At 36.5% G+C, this 19337-nt stretch overlaps 4 protein-coding genes across 10 annotated transcripts in view; 2 read left to right on the forward strand and 2 right to left on the reverse strand.

Annotated features, from left to right (window-relative positions):
- Positions 1-2215, forward strand: part of LOC132094302 (gastrula zinc finger protein XlCGF17.1-like) — a 216357-nt gene extending 214142 nt beyond the window's left edge. For both annotated transcript variants that reach the window (XM_059499305.1, XM_059499304.1), the window contains one exon: positions 1138-2215. In XM_059499305.1, the coding sequence (XP_059355288.1) occupies positions 1138-2027 (890 nt within the window). In that variant the 3' untranslated portion in view covers positions 2028-2215. The remainder of the gene's footprint in view (positions 1-1137) is intronic.
- LOC132159925 (gastrula zinc finger protein XlCGF57.1-like) overlaps positions 1-19337 on the reverse strand; it is a 486703-nt gene that overhangs the window by 163286 nt on the left and 304080 nt on the right. The gene's annotated exons all lie outside the window — the stretch shown is intronic.
- LOC132091934 (gastrula zinc finger protein XlCGF57.1-like) lies at positions 4140-11310 on the forward strand. 5 transcript variants are annotated; one of them, XM_059498087.1, is made up of 4 exons: positions 4140-4509; positions 6034-6177; positions 6979-7082; positions 10118-11310. In XM_059498087.1, the coding sequence occupies exon 4, from the start codon at positions 10123-10125 to the stop codon at positions 11212-11214; it is 1092 nt and encodes a 363-aa protein (XP_059354070.1). In that variant the 5' UTR covers positions 4140-4509; positions 6034-6177; positions 6979-7082; positions 10118-10122; the 3' UTR covers positions 11215-11310. The 5 variants fall into 5 exon arrangements, with proteins under 5 accessions (XP_059354070.1, XP_059354144.1, XP_059354221.1 ...); XM_059498161.1 differs by lacking the exon at positions 6979-7082 and having other exon boundaries at positions 4141-4509; XM_059498238.1 differs by lacking the exon at positions 6034-6177 and having other exon boundaries at positions 4142-4509.
- Positions 17307-19337, reverse strand: part of LOC132091358 (gastrula zinc finger protein XlCGF8.2DB-like) — a 33053-nt gene continuing 31022 nt past the window's right edge. For both annotated transcript variants that reach the window (XM_059497834.1, XM_059497835.1), the window contains exon 2: positions 17307-18471. In XM_059497834.1, coding sequence (XP_059353817.1) covers positions 17489-18471 — 983 coding nt within the window. In that variant the 3' untranslated portion in view covers positions 17307-17488. The remainder of the gene's footprint in view (positions 18472-19337) is intronic.

Genomic DNA, 19337 nt, shown 5'->3' on the forward strand with positions numbered 1-19337 from the left:
ACGACGCGACACTGCCTTGATAGTGCAAGTGACACTTCCCGTGTCAACTGTGCAGCGTGCAGCTCCCTTATAGTTCAAGCGGTGTGATTTGAAGATATTTGCTTTTTGAGAGAGAAAGCGAGAGCGCACGGTGATTCATTCACGCTGTTTGTGAAATTATGTCTCACAGAAACTTGTTCAACTTGCGTTATCAGTTATTTAATGAAGAAATGTGAATTGTACTTCACCTAAAGCATTATAATTATTTTACATGTACCAGACAGATACTGACGGCAGGCGCGTGCGTCATCAGCTTGATATGAGATCGGCCTTTTTAGAGACCACCAATTAATCATCCCAAAGCGATTATCGGCTGATTGTGATCAGTTGCCGATCAATCGGATCACCCCTAATTCTAATGCATAGTGTTCTAAGAAGTAATAAAGGCATTTCATTATAAATATACTTTTTTAATGAAAATTATAAAAATAACTGTAGTAATTCTTAACTGAATAAAAACTTGCTTAACCTAATAACTTAGTTTCATAGCTCTTTTTTTCTATTGCATTTATTGCTGTTGTTAGCCATTTTTATTTTATTGCTTATTTTATTACTGACTTATGTTTTTATGAAAGTAAAACTTTTCATTGAAGAAAAGTAGATTTTTGTTTTTTATATGCTGTCAATTATAGCTAAAGTAAGAAATATCCCAGTATATCGCCTTGCTTACAGTATCACAATGTATTGCAACATATCGTATCGCAACCCTTGTATCGTGATACATATTGTATCACCAGATTCTTGGCGATACATAGCCCTAGTGACTGTCCCATTGAAGTAAATTACACTACCAATCTAATTTAAAGTACCAGTCTATAATACCTTCCCATTCGTGTGTCCAAACTTTTGACTATACTGTACTATAATAATTAGCTTACACATAACAATTTTTTTTTATAATCCCTAATATTGGTATAGGCATTGTCACCCAAATTACATATCGGTTGGGCTCTAATTGTATTACAATAATACTGTAATATCACATTAAGTGCAGTTATTACATTATGAGTTGCTACATGGTTCCCTTTTATCTTCACATTTCTGAGATTTTTACAAGTTACAGATTTGCTTTTTAACTTATTTTTATTTGTATTTCAGAGTTGATTAAAAAAAACAAGGAGAATGAAGAATCAAGTGAAGTTGAGGAGACAAATCATGTCAAACCTGGAGAAAAACCTATGAGTTGCTCTCGAATCAACCAGAATGATTTACAGAAAACTGGAGACAAAAAATCTTTCCCCTGCACTCAGTGTGGAAAGAGATTCACACGCAAATATGGTCTTGATGTTCACATGAGAGTTCACACTGGAGAGAGACCATTCCCATGTGAATATTGTGGGAAGACGTTTACACAAATATCACACCTTTATGAGCATAAGAACATCCACACTAAAGAGAAACTGTACTCATGTGATCAGTGCGGTAAAATGTTTTTATGGGCTGCAGCCCTGAAGCAGCACATGACAGTTCATACAACGGAGAAGCCATATTCATGTGATTTGTGTGGAAAGAGTTTTTCATGTCTTCAACATTTGAAAGTACATCAGAAAGTACATGTTGTTGAAAGAGATTACATATGCTGTGAGTGTGGGAAGACTTTTACTACAGTAAGCAGTTTAAAACGGCACCAGAGGATTCACACTGGAGAAAAACCTTACAAGTGTTCACACTGTGACAAGAGATTCAATCATTCAACGCATCTGAAATCACATGAGAGGATTCACACTGGAGAGAAACCATACAAGTGTTCACACTGTGACAAGAGATTCTGTCAGTCAGCAAATCTGAAAACACACGAGAGGATCCACACTGGAGAGAAACCGTACAAGTGTTCACACTGTGACAAGAGATTCTGTAATTCAGGAATCCTGAAGACACATAAAAGGATTCACACTGGAGAGAGACCATATCCGTGCACTGCATGTGGGAAGTGTTTCAAAAATTTATCTAATCTACACAGTCATACAAAAACCAATCACAGCAAGTAGATCATCTTCAGATCCAGCACTTTCAGGCAGTGGCGGACCGGGTCATCTGAGTTGGGTCAGCCCGGCCCTTTGCGTGAATATATAGAACGAATTATGGAGACAATACAACAAGACTTGCTGTTTGTATTGTATTACTGTTTAGGATAACATAAAATTTTTAAATGACAGACATAAATTTTTAGGGATACAAACTATTTTCTTAATGCTATTAATTAGGGCTGCATGATAAATCTAAATGAAATCGAAATCGCAGTTAGACATGAGCTTCGATTTTCATGCGAATCTTTCTGTGACGCATGGTTTTGTGATCAGAAGTAAATCTCCATCCGAAGGCTAGAGAGCTCCAAATATGCCCCGCAGAAGAAACCCATGAAATGCCAGCGGTAACTGGATAAACGGAAGATTTAACCGCTTTTATTGAATCAATGGGAATAATTAACACGGTACTATGACAATATGATTTATCCAAGTTCTTATTATTCTTATCATTATTAACTTGTCAGTTATGGCTTTGTATTGTAAATGCTGCTCCACCTGAAAGTATATTATATATTATATGAAGTATTTCTGTACATTCTTACAATGCAAACGTGCTGCATGTAAAAGGTTATTTGATTAAGGTTGTGAATTCCCCTTGCATCTTAAGTATCATTCATTAGAGTAGCAAACACCAGATGAATGGATTTAAAGACAAATCTTCATTTCCAAGATGATGCATGGTAAGCTTTGAATTTCAATACAATGTAGAGCAACATAGTAACAGAGGCTTGTATTGTAATATTTATAGTATATACAAATCAATTTGATACTAATACCAGAAAAATGTTCATGTTTAATATTTCCTGCACAATTACGCAGAAATATGTTTTTGTGTTTGATCAGTTGAGATCAACTGAGTTGTGAGTAAGCATCAGACAAACCCACGATTTCAATACATTGCTTATTCTAATTCTTATTCTTTTAGTTTCATCTGACCATAGAAGCCAGTCCCATTTGAAGTTCCAGCCATGTCTGATAATTGAATATGCTTTAGTTTGTTTTTGGATGAGCTAGGAGAATTTTTCTTGTAACCCTCCCAAACAACATGTGGTGATGTAGGTTCTGTTTGACTATTTTTTAAGGTTTTCTGAGACCCCACTATTTTCTGCAATTCTCCAGCTGTGGTCCTTGGAGTGTCTTTAGCCACTCAAACTCTCCTCCTCACCACACATTAGGATGATATAGACACACATCCTCTAACGGACAGTTTTGTAACATTTTCTGTTGATTGGAAATTCTTAATTATTGCCCTGATGGTGGAAATGGGAATTTTCACTGCTCTAGCTCTTTTCTTAAAGCCACTTCACCAATTTGTGAAGCTCAATTATCTTCTGCTGCACATCAGAAATATATTCTTTGTTTTTTCTCATTGTGATGGATGATTAAGGGAATTTGGGCTCCGTTTACCCTCCTCTTAATTTCTGTGAAACAGGAAAGCGAGAGCTGGATGATTGCATGTTTATAATCATGCTGGAGTGCTCAAAATTGTGAATATGAATGGGAATTCAGAGATATTTTACTCAAAAGAATTTCTAGGGGTGCAAATAATTGTGTCCATCGAGTCTTTGAGAAAAACATTCATTTCATTATGATATTTCCCCTCCGTTTTAAATTCTTATTATCCAATGAAAGGATACATTTTTGTGAATTTAAAAAAATAAAAGAATTAACAATGCAGAATAATTTTCACAGCCTTTTTTGTTCATATTTACCAAGGGTGCAAATATTTTTGGCCATGGCTGTATCTGTTTGCTGGGAGAGCACTGTTCACCAAAACAGCAAGACACAAGAATAGTTTTTTCCCACGAGGCCATATCCCACCTGAAAAAATAGATCTTTCGGATTCTGATTCTGGGCTTTGTGTAAAAAAAAAAGTTGATGCAGTAGTTGTAGAATAATTGAGATCCCATGTAAAAGTGGATTTTGCATATGCTTAATCCATCATTAATTCCATTGTCTAATAAGTTGCATCATAGAAAATTGATACGCTTGAGGCTTGAGTAGCCCAATATTATTTTCCTTCTCTCGTCGCTTCACTCTCCAGTCCAGCGGGTGGCGCTAAGACACATGCGTTGGTTTGCTAAACACCATTAAACTACAGAGGAAGAAGATTAGTCTCACCGTGATCCCTGTTGTTTTGCCGTGAGGCTGTTTTAATACAAACTGTTAGAAATTCGGTTAATAGAAAAATAGTTTTTGAATCAGGTCAGAATATACCTAATATATTATCATCCTCGTAGTCGTGACCTAGTTTTGAAGCAAGCACCAATATCTAGAGGAGTATAATCTGAACTGAGATCTGCTGCTGTGAAGATGGTGTTTGTTAAAGAGGAGAACGCGATTGAACCAGAAACCTGCAGAATAAAACACGAGGAACCAGAAACCTGCATTATAAAACACGAGGAACCAGAAACCGGGAGAACAAAACACGAGAAACAAGACGGTTGGTGTTTATCCATGATATTTTAAACCAGCCGCTGTTCCAGAGAGAGACCAGCTCATCACGTGAGCTTTATGTTTGAAACAGCTTCACAAACAGTTTACTCAGTAGGCTACATTTATGTGTTGAAAACATGTAACAATATTAAGTAGTTTAGTCAGTATATAGCCGCCATCAAATGTATTAATTATTTACATTAAATGATTAACTAATGTTACGCTAAAAATAAAGATTTTGTTATATTATACCAGTGGGGACCAGTAACTGTTAAAACTGTATTTGATGAATGAATCATAAACTCAAGAGATTGGTTTTCATTCATTCATATGACTTTTTTTTTAACGTAATGATTTAATTTAAAGGCACAATAAGTACGTTTTCCCCGCTAGAGGAGCCATATTCAAAAGAAACAAAGTCGTAGTTTGATGAAGCCGTGACAGTGGAATCATGGGAGTTGTTGTTTCCATCCCCACCACAGTAGATGCAATCCGACCGGGCTGGGGCAGAAATAATAATCATGGATGAGTTAATGATTTATTAACGAAGTTGAATGAAGCAGGGTGAGGCTGAAAGCTGTGGAAGTGAAACAAGGCAGCTGAACGAGTGCGACACATATACAGATCGAATGCAGCAGAGCTTTTATTATGCCACAGTCAGTCGCTTCTTTTCCTTCAGGTCTTGAGTATGTGGGGTAAAGCAGTGCTTGTTTATCATCTTAGATACATTTTAAAGTTCTGTTATAATGCTACTTTGTGCAGTCATCACCTGTCTAATAAAACACACAACATATTAAAGGGTTAGTTCACCCAAAAAGGAAAATTATGTCATTAATGACTCACCCTCATGTCGTTTCAAACCCGTGAAACCTCTGATCATCTTCTGTACACGGTTTAAGATATTTTAGATTTAGTCCGAGAGCTCTCAGTCCCTCCATTGAAACTGTGTGAACGGTCTACTGTCCATGTCCAGAAAGGTAATAAAACATCTTCAAAGTAGTCCATGTGACATCAGAGGGTCCATTAGAATTTTTTGAAGCATTGAAAATACATTTTGGTCCAAAAATAGCAAAAACTACGACTTTATTCAGCATTGTCTTCTCTTCCGGGTCTGTTGTGGGCGCATTCAAAACACTGCAGTTTAGTGATATCCGGTTCGCGAACGAATCATTTGATTTTACCGGCTCTTCTTGAACCAGTTCACCGAATCAAACTGAATCATTTGTTCACGTCTCCAATAAGCATTAATCCACAAATGATTTAAATATCTTTTTAAATATCTTAAAAACTGTGTTCCGAAGATGAACGGAGGTCTCACGGGTTTGGAACGACATGAGAGGGTGAGTCATTAATGACATAATTTTCCTTTTTGGTTGAACTAACCCTTTAAAGTGTCTTTGGGGTTTCCATAGTCTCAGCTTCAGATGTCACGCCCATGGACCATTGGCTGAATATCTTATGCATATGGAACACAAAAGTTGAAACGCTTCAGGAGTGTCGAAGTCCTCATCGGATTGGTTGAATTCTACAGGACGTGTGTGTCGCGTTCTTTAACGTTCCGCCAGGAAACAAAGATACCATGGTGCCAAATCCCCTCACGAAAGAAAAAAGCCTAGTGTTTACAACTGTGACAACGAGTGCTTATCAGGATCAACTAAACGCTGGATTTTCAAAAGTATGTGAAATATTTAAAGTTAGCGGCATAGAATTAAAATATGTTCAAGAGTTTTATACAACATTTCCACGCCTCGAAACGTGACTGAACAAAACAAACTGTGATTGGTTGTTTGACATGTCGGTCACACGGCGTCATGGGCGGGTCTTGGCCAATGAAAGCTACTATAGATTACAGACCTTCAGTTTCAAGGTCTGGCTACGCAAGACTAGGGTTTCCATGTTTTCTACAGAACAAATCAGGAAATTGAGGGTGTATGACATCATTGTCACACAATGACTCTTTGGACATGGTCCATGTCACTATTTAAAACTGATATTTTCTCTGGATTTAAACATTCTTCGAAACATTTGGGATAATATAAGTTACCAAGCAAAATATATAACATTGTTGTTCTAGTGTTTTTTTGGATATTTTAATAAATAAAAAAGTACATATTTTGCCTTTAGTAATTTAAAAAAGACTCAAAACATCTTTGACATTTATAAATGGGCTCATTTATAACAATAACGTTTTATTTCTTCTTCTTATTTTTTTTTGTCACAACCACAAGTAAATTAGCCTACAAATTATTTTGTAAAAATCTAAAAATTCTAAAAATCTATTCAAAAATAAGCTTTTCATGTATTTTTGTGCATGTATGTTTAAATTAGCGAAGTGTCTTTGTTTATTCAGGCACAGGAGTAAACGAAGAAGAGAGCTCTCTGCGTCTCCCGTTGGAATGCATTTAACTGTTTTGAATGTTTAATTTGGCAAGGCTTAAAACACGTGAAATTTTTGCGTTTTTGTGACTACCCACAGGCTGTCTTTTTATGCTGGCCTCAGGCTGTCGGTTGAAATCACAGGCCCCCTCCCCTCTCTCCATGCCGCTTTACTTAAGATAAGCTCCTTGTCTATTTTTGAAGGTGAGAGTGTGCGCCCAAATATGCTCTATAAACCCCTCTCAAGATACTTTGTTGTCAAACACCAATCAGTCTGCTCAGCGCTGCTACAAGTCGAACACGCCTATTGGGTTTGTGGTAGTGGTGGTGTTGTGTGTGCTAGGGAATGTATATCCACCATATGTCATTGTTTCAATATAACACTGATATCGTGATATGACACTTTTTTTTTTTTACATGTAAAAATGTATACCAGTATTATCGTGGACAGTATGATATGGCACACCCCCAGTGGTAGGCCAGTTTCATATCGCGTATCTGGCACACTGCCTTTGTCTTATCCTCACTCAATTTAAAGTGCTCCCTCAAAGCTCAGGTCTTCTGCATTTTTGTCTTCTCTTCCAGATAAACTGAATCATGACTGCCTGATGCACATCGCACTGATTTTTATTAAATTATTATTTTTTGGACAACCCTAGTATGTTAGGGTCTATGATTAAGACCCTAAAGAATCACATCAACTTGTGGAAAATATGACTGGCAAGAGTGGATTCCAAATCATCAATACCTGTTGGATCTGTCCTCTATTTTCACATGGTTAACCACCAGATCCTCCTGCCAACCCTACTGGCATAGGGCATCTCATGAACCACACTCTAGTGGTTTGAGTCTTATCTCTCAGATAGGTCCTTCAAGGACCTTCTTGGAGAGGTAAGGTGTCCAAATTCCCAACATCTAACTACTGGGGTGCCTCAGGGCTCAGTTCTTAGAGCACTTCTCTTCTGTATACATGCCATCATTAGGTTCGGTCATTTAGAATTTTTTTCACATCTATGCTGATGACACACAACTCTACCTCTACCTCTAATTCCATCCTGATGATCCAGCGTTAGCTGCTCGCATCTCAGCTTGTCTAATAGACATTTCTTGCTGGATGATGGACTATCACCTTCAACTCAACCTTGCTGAGACAGAACTTCTTGTGGTTCCATCAAAGCTATTATTTCATCAGAATTTAATCATCTAGTTAGGCACATTAATAATAACTTCTTCAAAAAACAGCCAGGAACCTTCGAGTTAGAAACCTTAGACTTAATCAGACCATATTAAAACCGCCCAGTCCTGCAGATTTGCATTATTCAACATCAAGAAGATCACGCCCTTTTTTTTCAGAACATGCTTTACAACCCCTTGTTCAAGCTCTTGTTCTGTCCAGGCTGGACTATTGCAATACTCTCTTTGCAGGTTTTCCAGTCAGTTCAATTTAACCTTTAAAATTAAATCTTGCTGCAATGTTCTGGATTAATTGTAAAGAGCTCCATAGAATGCATGTCACACCTCTGTTTATCATTTTGGCTACTAATAGCTGCTTAATATTTATTTGACCCTCCAACTCTAGCACTCTTTATTCTAATTCAAAAATGTAACCGTGTCTGTTGTCTTTGTTTATTATACAATTAATTATACACTTATACAATTAATTAAAGCAAAAAGGCCTCTAACACTAGCCTGCTATATTCTTTTTCTATTCTATCTGTTTTCTTTTTATTATATAATTAAGAAAGAAATCTTGCTATGTGCACTGCGTTAAGCATATAGATTTTTTTTCTTGATTTTAATTGCTTCCATTGTTCTCATTTGTAAGTCACATTGGATAAAACCGTCTCCTGACAATAAGGAATCAATCTCTTGCTCCCCTTATGTTTCTATATGTGTTAACACAATTCAGCAGCAAATGAAGACTGATGCCTGGATGTAGTTTTTCCAAAAAAGCTTTTTACTTCAATTTCAGTTTAATAAGAAATAATTGAAGTCACATAAATAACTGTTTACACAACTCACTTATATTACACTGCTCATTTATATCACACTGCTCACTTATATTACACTGCTCCCTACTATGCATATTCATCTTTGCTCTTTCGTGTTTTTTCACCTTCGTTGACACCTGTATTTGTCCATGCGATGTCCGTCACACTCGTGATGGAACAAAATGCAGCGGTAAATTAGCAGAAGCATCAGCTACTTCGCAGCCTACTAGCCATTTTCTCCGATCATATCAAGTCCTCGAAAATTTATACAACATCCCGCCTTTTGTAGATACTTGTTTGATGTTTAAATTTGGTGTTGGTGGTCCTAATTCTTTAATTGCCAATTTATCCTTATTGCTACAACGCATGTATTGTATTTCTTTCGATGTCACGATATAATTAATCTGTGCTGAGGTAACGTTCGCCGTGATGTAGATGTACGATGTTCAGCTGACAAAGGCCTGTCCCCGTCTCTCGTTTTTTTTCTTCACATTTGATAAAGATATTAATAAATATTAAGATATTAATTCTCAGTTTGACAGAAATCGCCCCAAAAGGGGCGGTACTAAACAAAACGGGACTCAACGCTGATTGGACTATTTAGAGGCAGAACAAAAAGTCTAGAATAGTGAAAACTAGTGTAACACTGTGGTTGAATATAAAAGAAAAAAAAAAGATTGGTGCGTTGCCCAATCACCCTAATGGAGAAACGGCCACTGCTGAAGATGCTTTATGTGAACATTTGTGAATCCTGATGTTCTGTTGTTTTATGCCGCTATTAACTACATGTAATAAAATTTCTAAATGTATCTTTATTTTAATGGCAATTGTCCATTCTGATTTAATTGTGAGTTAACATAATCTTGCCGGTTAATACTTAATTATAGGTTAAGTGGCATTGATTATTCTCCAGAAACAAAAAGAAAACACTAAATGAACATCCCTCCCTCCCTTCCCCTATTTTTGCTGGTTTCAAAACCCATATTGCACCGTATTTGATTTTCACTTAAATGTAATGCTAAAACAGTTGCTGACAAGTGAGCACAAGTATTTCTTTCATGTTGGATGCATTAACGTCATATTTGCATAGGCCATACAATTTTTATTTCATTACTGGTTGTTTGACTAATAATAAAAATTTAAGAGGAGGATTAAATAATGTTATTATTGACTTGTAAACATATCCTTATTTCATATTTTCCAATTGTCCCAAATTGATTCTCATCATTTTAATGTGTTAATTTTTAGGCTTGATGAAAGTGAAAGAGGAAAGACAAGATCTGAATGAAGTGGAGGAGAACCATCAGGATCAGAAAGATGCTGAAGAACAATCGGTGAATTACTCCGAAACTGAAAGGAGTTGCTCACAAAGCAGCATTCAGATAACTGATGTTAAAAAGCCTTACAGCTGCTCTCAGTGTGGAAACACTTTCAAACATAAAAGAAGCCTCGTATACCACACGTTAGTTCATGCTGGAATAAAGCCTTTCAGCTGTTCTCAATGTGGAAAGAGTTTTACACAGAAAAAACAGCTTAATGATCACGTGCTTGTTCATTCTCCAGAAAAACCTTTCAGCTGCTCTCAGTGTGGAAACACTTTCACACGTAAAGCAAACCTTAAAAGTCACATGAGAAGTCATAGTGGGGAAAAGCCTTTCAGTTGCTCTCAGTGTGGAAACACTTTTACATGTAAAGGAAGCCTGAAGAATCATATGTTAATTCATGCTGGAATAAAGCCTTTCGTCTGCGCTCAGTGCGGAAAGAGTTTTGTGCAGAAAGGACACCTTAAGATTCATTTGGTAACTCACTCTTCAAAAAAGCCTTTCACCTGCTCCGAGTGTGGAAGGAGTTTTACACAGAAAAATCAACTTAATGATCATGTTTATAGTCACTCTACCACAAAGCCATTCAGCTGCTCTCATTGTGGAAAGTGTTTCTCATTGGAAAAAAAACTCAATGAGCATGTGCGTATTCACTCTTCACAAAAGCCTTACATCTGCCTTCAGTGTGGAAACTCTTTTACACGTAAAGCAAGCCTTAACAATCACCTGATAATTCATACTGGGAAAAAGCCTTTCAGCTGCTCTCAGTGTGGAAACACTTTCAAACGTAAAGGGTGCCTTAAGAATCACATGTTAATTCATGCTGGAATAAAGCGTTTTACCTGTGCTCAGTGTGGAAAGACTTTTACACAGAAAGGACACCTTAAGGTTCATTTGATAACTCACTCTACAGAAAAGCCTTTCACCTGCTCTCAGTGTGGAAACACTTTCAAGCGTAAAGAATGCCTTAGATATCACATGCTAATTCACACTGGGAAAAAGCCTTTTACTTGCTCTGTGTGAAAAGTGTTTCACTTTTAAACAAGGATTTAATAGTTGCATGAGAATTCATACGAAAGCGAAGTCGTCTGTGTGTGAAGAGTTTTATATGGAAAGCTGGTCTCAGAGCTCCTCCTCATCGCTCTCACTTTGCCGTGAGAAAATTGGGTAGCACTTTATTTTACAGTCCTGTTCCCCATGTACATACTATGTACTTATTATAGTAATTACAATAACTATGTAATAACTAGTTACTAACCATGAACCTACCCCTACCCCATGTAGTTACCTTGTATTACCAGAACTTTCTTAGATAAATACACTGTAAGTAAAGTATAAGTACATGTTAGTACACGTACTGTAAAATAAAGTGCAACCGAAAATTGAACTGATCTGGATGGAGATTTCCAAGGGTTGACTCTTAAAAAATAGAACAAGAAAATAATGCTTGAAAGAGTTAAACTGTGCTGTGAGTGTTGGAAGAGCTTTAACACAGACAAGTATTCGATACAGAAAATAAAGCAGAAACTTTGACTGAAATAAAGTCGAACCACTATTTACATCCATATTTAAAGGTGCATTTTCTCTCAGAATCTTTACATTATTTCTGAGGTAAATAGACATTATGCTGATTAAGACTTATTCTTAGAACTTAGTTGCAAGGTGGAGGAAGTGAAAAAACATTGATCTATGTCTTTCGTTATTAACTATTATTATTAATTAGTTATTCCATCATAATTGTGTTTTTCATGAATTTTTTTCCACTTTTAGGCATTCTTTTTTATTTTTATTTTTATGGCATTTACATGATACCATTTTCAATGAAAAACCTAAAACATTAATTGCATTTTTCCTATTCATTTACTGTTCACTTTCGGTTTTTCTCACTCACTTTGGCTTAATTCTAGAATTATTATCTTTACAATTCAGCTCCTTTTCAACAGTTCTTTCACAGAAAATTTGAACGTCTTAGTTTATGCAAACTGTATTGCTAAGTATGACTTTACATGGGGAAAAATGTATATAAGATGATATGCAAATGTTCATTTTCTTTTCGCATGTAATGCATTTCTACACAAATAAATTTACTGTATACATACAAATGTTCATATTCTTTTCTAGGATGCTTTAGGGGTGAGTAAAACATGAGGTGAGTTTCTTTTTTGGGTGAAACACTGGATGAAATTATTTTTTTCTACAGATGATGTCAATGTATTTTTCGTTTAGTCCGCAATGTTAACAATAATAATGTCACCTGCTCGCAACGTCTACAAGGGACAGCTTGTGTCACTAATAGTAGTAAGGCTTTCCTCTGTGTATACTTAATCCATACAAGTAAAATTTGTAGTTGTATTATTTGTGTCCCCTTCAAAAATGTATCTTTAGAAATGTTATGTTTATCCCCCCCCCCCCCCACACCCCTTACTGTTAGATTAAATGTATGCCCCTGCAAAAAGGAAACTGTCTGCCATTAAATGGTTTTGCCATAAAATGTTTTTTAAGATATTGCTGAACATTTATTTAACCAGTTCAAAAGTAAATTTCTGACTGAAGTAAATTTGTCATTTAGGGTTTTAGTGTTTATTTAGAGAGACATACGTTTATTATTCTTACCTATTTCACCATTACTTAATCTCCAAACTACTGCTTCACCAAAAACAAACTTTTTGGTTGTGCTCTACTATCTACAGACATGCAATAATCATAAGAGCGTTTTCTGAGCAGAACCTAATGATAAATTTAACAGCACACTTACAGTTCACCGGAGTGAGCATATTTCAACATCTGTAAACAAAGAAATTAAAACTTTATATAAAAAAATGAAATAAAATAGTTATTTTTTTAAAAAGTACCATATTTTTGCCATATTAAACTTCTAAAGGGCTACTCCACCCCAAAAATGTAAATGTTGTCATTAATCACTTAACCCCGTGTCGTTCCAAACCCAAAAAAGCTTTGTTTGTCTTCAGAACACAATTTAAAATATTTTGGATGAAAACTGCCAAGTTACACTCTTCGTTTTATATTTGAGTCTCATAAAGTTTCATACCACATTTATGCAGATGTCACTCAGCTTTATTTTCCTCTAAAATCAGGTTCTGATTCAGTGTCCTCCTTGCTGGCTTGTTTAAAGGACATCAAGAAATTGATGGAAAATTTTCTACTGTTGGAAAAAAAGTTTTGTTTGGCCCTTTCCACCTTTTACATAATTTAAGACCTAATCTGCATCCTTTTTTGAAGAAAAAATCTATGAAAAGGTAAAAAATCTGGGAGTTATTTTTGATCCTGAATTGAAATTTGACAAAAAAAAATTAACTATGTAGTCAGAGCCAGTTTTTTTGCAACATAGGTGAAGTGAAGTGACATACATTCGTGCTCTGCATTTAACCCATCCAAAGTGAACACACACCCAGAGCAGTGGGCAGCTATTTATGCTGCGTCGCCCAGGCAGCAGTTGGGGGTTCGGTGCCTTGCTCAAGGACAGCACATTCGTGGTATTGAGGGTGGAGAGAGTGCTGTACATTCACTTCTCCCACCTACAATTCCTGACAGCCTGGGACTTACAACCTCTTGGATTTAAAGTCTGACTGTCTAACTGTCTAAAAGTTTAAGTTTCATTTCAATCAATCAGACTGGATTACTGTAATGCTCTTTATGCTGGAATTAGCCAGTTTTCACTATCACATTTACAGTTGGTACAGAATGCTGCTGCTCGCTCTTTTGACAGGGACAAAAATAGAGGCTGTATATTAACCATGTTAGTTTCACTTCACTGGTTACCTGATAAATTCCATTGATTTTAAAGTTTTAGTTTTTGTTTTTAAAGTACTTCATTGTCTTTCCTATATTTACATTTAAGATCTTTTCCATTTCTATTTTCCTGTGAGAACGCTTAGGTCGTCTTCTCGGTAGTTATTGATTGTCCCAAAATCTTGTTTAAAATCTAAAGGGAACACAGCTTTTTCAATTCTTTTTTGATTTTGATATTATTCCATGAAACAGGAAGTTGTTATGAATTCATCTCAATTGATAGGCCACATCCTTCAATGTGCATATCTATAGGCAAATTGCGTCATGGCAGCATTTCAAAGCATACTGTTCAAAAACTTCTGACTGGTAGTATAGGCAACTTTAATTTTTCTCTAATTTCTAGCTTTTAATTGGCTTAGAAATACATAATTGCTGGACAATAACAAATAATGATTTGTTTATATACTACAAACACTGTTTATCACATAATAAGGCAGAATAGTTACTATTAGGGATGTCCTGATCCGATCAGGTGATCGGAAATCAGGCCCGATAGCGTGGTTTCCGACTCGATTGGAATCGGACGTTACCTCCCGATCAGGACTCGGATATATATATATTCTCATACATATTTAACACACCTTTTGTTATGCGGTGGCATAGAGTTAGACCCTTTTGACTCCACACAGAAACAGTGACGCGTGCGGCATGACATCACTTTGTTTTCAAGAGCTGGTGTGAATAAATATAGATACAAACTCAGAGACATGATAGTTTGCGCTTGGCCTGATATTTCATTCGGACCCAGGATACAGCGAGATGAACATCACAGAGCGCTAAACTCTCATGCAGTGTGTGTTTCATTCATACTCGGAAGCCGGAGCGATATAAGGAATTTCTAATTTCAGGAAATTCCTAATATGGACAAAAGCGTCCAGCTATCGCTGCGGTGCTCACAGGAAAACAGAAACTTATGCAAACACGAAGACATTAATATACGATCACGACAATTAATTGTTTTTCAAGTCATCTCCAGCAGGTGATAGATAAAGTATATGAACAATGCAGTGCTAATTGACATAGCATTTATTACAGTATAGAAACTATTCTGCCTTATTATGTGATAAACAGTGTTTGTAGTATATAAAAAAAATTATTATTATTTGTTATTGTCCAGCATTTATAGATTTCTAAGCCAATTAAAAGCTAGAAATTAGAGAAAAATTAAAGTTGCCTATACTACCAGTCAGAAGTTTTTGAACAGTAAGCTTGTTAATGTTTTTTTTTAAAGAAGTCCCTTCTGTTCACCGAGCCTGCATTTATTTGATCCAAAGTACAGCAAAACAGTAAGATTTTGAAATATTTTGGAATACGAATTCTGAGTATAGGTCACCATACTTGGCTGTATGTCATGCAGTTATAATACCTAAAAGCAGATTCCCCTTGTTTTATGTGAACCCTTGCTATTTCTGACTCAATCCTAATTATCTGAGTGCTCTGTTAGGTTTATATTCAGTGAGCATAGCTGCAATGTATTTCATTCCTAGGTCATTGAGTAAAAGTACTTTAAAATCAATCCTAAATGTAACTGGAAGCCAGTGTAAGGACTTGAGGACTGGTGTGATATGCTCAGATTTTCTGGTTCTAGTCAGAATCCTGGCAGCAGCGTTCTGGATGAGCTGCAGCTGTCTAATGGTCTTTTTGGGAAGGCCGGTGAGGAGCCCATTACAATAGTCCACCCTGCTGGTGATAAAGGCATGAACAAGTTTCTCCAAGTCTTGGCTGGAAACTAAGCATCTAATTCTTGCAATGTTTTTTAAATGATAGTATGCTGATTTAGGTAATGCTTTGACATAACTACTGAAACCAAGGTCTGTCTCTAGAATCACACCAAGATTCCTGACTTGATTTTTAGTTGTTTGACCCCTAGAGTTAAGGTATGCATTTACAGTGAGTCAATGGGGCTGTAGTCATTTGAAGATAAGGCTAGGTAAATCTGGGTATCATCAGCATAGCTGTGATAGGCAATTTGGTTCTTTCTCATTATTTGACTTAGTGGAAGCATATACAGGCTAAACAAGAGCGGTGCAAGAATTGACCCTTTTGGGACTCCGCATGTCATGGATGTCCACTTAGACTTATGCTCTCCTAGACTCACATAATAGCCTCTCCCTTCTAAGTATGACCTGAACCATTTGAGTGACATCCCTGAAAGCCAGACCCAGTTTTCCAGTCTCTGTAGAAGTATGTTATGATCAACAGTGTCAAATGCCACACTGAGATCTAGTAATACCGGCATTTATATTTTGCCAGAGTCAGAATATAATTAATTAATTTACATTATGTATTGGTTATTCTATGGTCTCATGAAAAACATTAAAAGGGGATGTTAAAATAATGTACTTACATGGCCCTCTGTTGGTCATATATTAATGTTCCCAATATGAATTAAGGGGGACACTTTCTATGGTCACATAGCAACATTACAAAGATGACATTCGGAACGCTATCAACTGTACTGAATTCATATGCAGACATTTTATTTGGGAATGGTCTGCAACTTATCTTCCTGACCCTTTTGGGAAACTTGGTTAAAAGCACCCATTTCAATTATGGGTCAAATGAGAAATTCTCATAAAAATGTATTTAAAAAAATTGATTAAATAGTAAATCTTGCTATCTGTTATTCCCTTATATTTGTAGACCATTACATACCTAGCGTTTTAAATCAATCACAAAGGTACAGGGTGGCATATTCCCCAATAGCAGGAGCGCAGGGAAGGGACATCCACCTATAACTGCATCCATTGATCCATACGAGGCCCACATCCGTTCGCCAGTTGTCACTGTCGCTCATGTCTTCCAGAAAGTACTGACTCTTTATCTAAATGAATGGGATTGTTCTGCTTTGTTGTTGCATGTCACTTTTAGTGTGAACGAGACATTACCTTGCCATTAATAAATATAAACCAGATGTGTTTGATTCATTTTTTCAGCATGTTTTTGTACAATTTAATTGAAGAGATTAAATCTATCAGTTTCTCAACAGAAGACGTGTTCTTGTATGGGACAATATTGACCGGGCCCTAGGTAGAACCCATTTGAGCCACACATGGATGTGTTTATTCACAAGCAGATTTCAATGGTAGGTAAAAGTTTACAGGGAAAAGTCAATATTATAATACACATAATAATGACAGATTTGGGATCATTTTGTATGTGAAGCCACAGATGATGAAAAATGTATAAATAATTTGTCTAAGAAGTTATTTAGTTATTGCGCAAATTGTAGACAATACTTATCCTTTGGCACACATGCCAAAACATCTGCGGTTAGCTTAAATGATTAAGAATTTCAAATCAAATGTCAGCAATGTTCTGAATGTGTTCTTAATTTCTTTAAAATGTCTGATTTGTTTTTCTTTTCAAATGTCAAAAGAACCGATAAGAATCAGAAGTATCAGTAAGAGCAGTAATACCTTTAAAAGCGTAACAATATCCATCACTACACTGTGCACAAGTTTGTTATCAGATGCAAAAACCCATTTTACGTGTTCTTTGCACATAAATGTGTATTGGCAGTGTGAACCTTAAGGTGTCCTTTCTGTGTAAAAGTCTTTCCACATTGAGAGCAGCTGAAAGGCTTTATTCCAGCATGAATTATCATGTGATTCCTCAGGATTCCTTTACATATGAAACTCTTTCCACACTCAGAGCAGGTAAAAGGTTTACTTCCAGTATGAAATGACATGTGAGTCTCAAGGTATCCTTTACGTGTGAAAGACTTTCCACACTCAGAGCAGGTAAAAGGCTTTTCTGTAGAGTGAGTTACCAAATGATGATAAAGGTGTCCTTTCTGTGTGAAACTCTTTCCACACTGAGAGCAGGAGAAAGGCTTTATCCCAGTATGAATTAACATGTGTTTCTTAAGGTTGGCTTTACGTGTGAAAGTGTTTCCACACTGAGAGCAGATGAAAGGCTTTTCTAAAGTGTGAGTTACCAGATGATTCTGAAGGTGTATTTTCTGTGTGAAACTCTTTCCACACTGAGAGCAGGTGAAAGGCTTTATTCCAGCATGAATTAACATGTGATCCTTAAGATTTTTGTTACACGTGAACGTTTTCCCACACTGAGAGCAACTGAAAGGCTTTTCCCCACTATGGATTTTCATGTGTTTCATAAGGCTTTCTTTCTGTTTGAAAGTGTTTGCAGACTGAGAGCAGGTAAAAGGCTTTATTCCAGTATGAATTAACATGTGATCCTCAAGGCTTCTGTTACATGTGAAACTCTTTCCACACTGAGAGCAGCTGGAAGGCTTTTCCTCACTATGACTTCTCATGTGTTTCATAAGGCTTCTTTTATGTATGTAAGTGTTTCCACACCGAGAGCAGCTGAAAGGCCTTTTGACATCTGTTATTGTAATGCTACAACTCACAGATTTTTCTCCAGTGACACCATGATCTTTCTGATCCTGATGTTTCTCCTCCCCTTCATTCAGATCTTGATTTTCCTCTTTCACTTTCATCAGGCCTAAAATAAAACCATACAAAATATGAAAATCTATTGGGATATTTGGAAAATACAAGGGAAATATTTGTATACAGACGGAAACTTTTTTTTTTAAAACGGTCCCTGTTCATACAGATTCACGAAAATGACTAAAAACATTCTAATATTCGACTAGACCAAGAGACCACACACGTGTGGATTTTAGGGACGATTTCACAGTGACACAATATCTCATATATATCTCAAATATATATACATATACAGTACAGACCAAAAGTTTGGACACCTTCTCATTCAGAGTTTTCTTTATTTTCATGACTATGGAAATTGTAGAGTCACACTGAAGGCATCAAAACTATGAATTAACACATGTGGAATTATATATGGAATTATATACATACATAACAAAAAAGTGTGAAACAACTGAAAATATGTCATATTTTAGGTTCTTCAAAGTAGCCACCTTTTGCTTTGATTACTGCTTTGCACACTCTTGGCTTTCTCTTGATGAGCTTCAAGAGGTAGTCACCTGAAATGGTCTTCCAACAGTCTTGAAGGAGTTCCCCGAGAGATGCTTAGCACTTGTTGGCCCTTTTGGCTTCTGTCTGCGGTCCAGCTCACCCCTAAACCATCTCGATTGGGTTCAGGTCCGGTGACTGTGGAGGCCAGGTCATCTGGTGCAGCACCCCATCACTCTCCTTCTTGGTCAAATAGCCCTTGATGCCTTCAGTGTGACTCTTTTGGTCTGTACTGTATATATATATATATAGGATGTTCTCTCCTGGAAATCCTAATTCAACAAATCCAATGACGACTTTGACACTCCCGAAGTGTTTCCACTTTTGTGTGCTGTATGCATCTGTTCAGCCAACGGTCCGTGGGCGTGA

This window comes from Carassius carassius, chromosome 1, assembly GCF_963082965.1.
Source record: "Carassius carassius chromosome 1, fCarCar2.1, whole genome shotgun sequence".
Taxonomy (NCBI): Eukaryota; Metazoa; Chordata; class Actinopteri; order Cypriniformes; family Cyprinidae; genus Carassius; species Carassius carassius.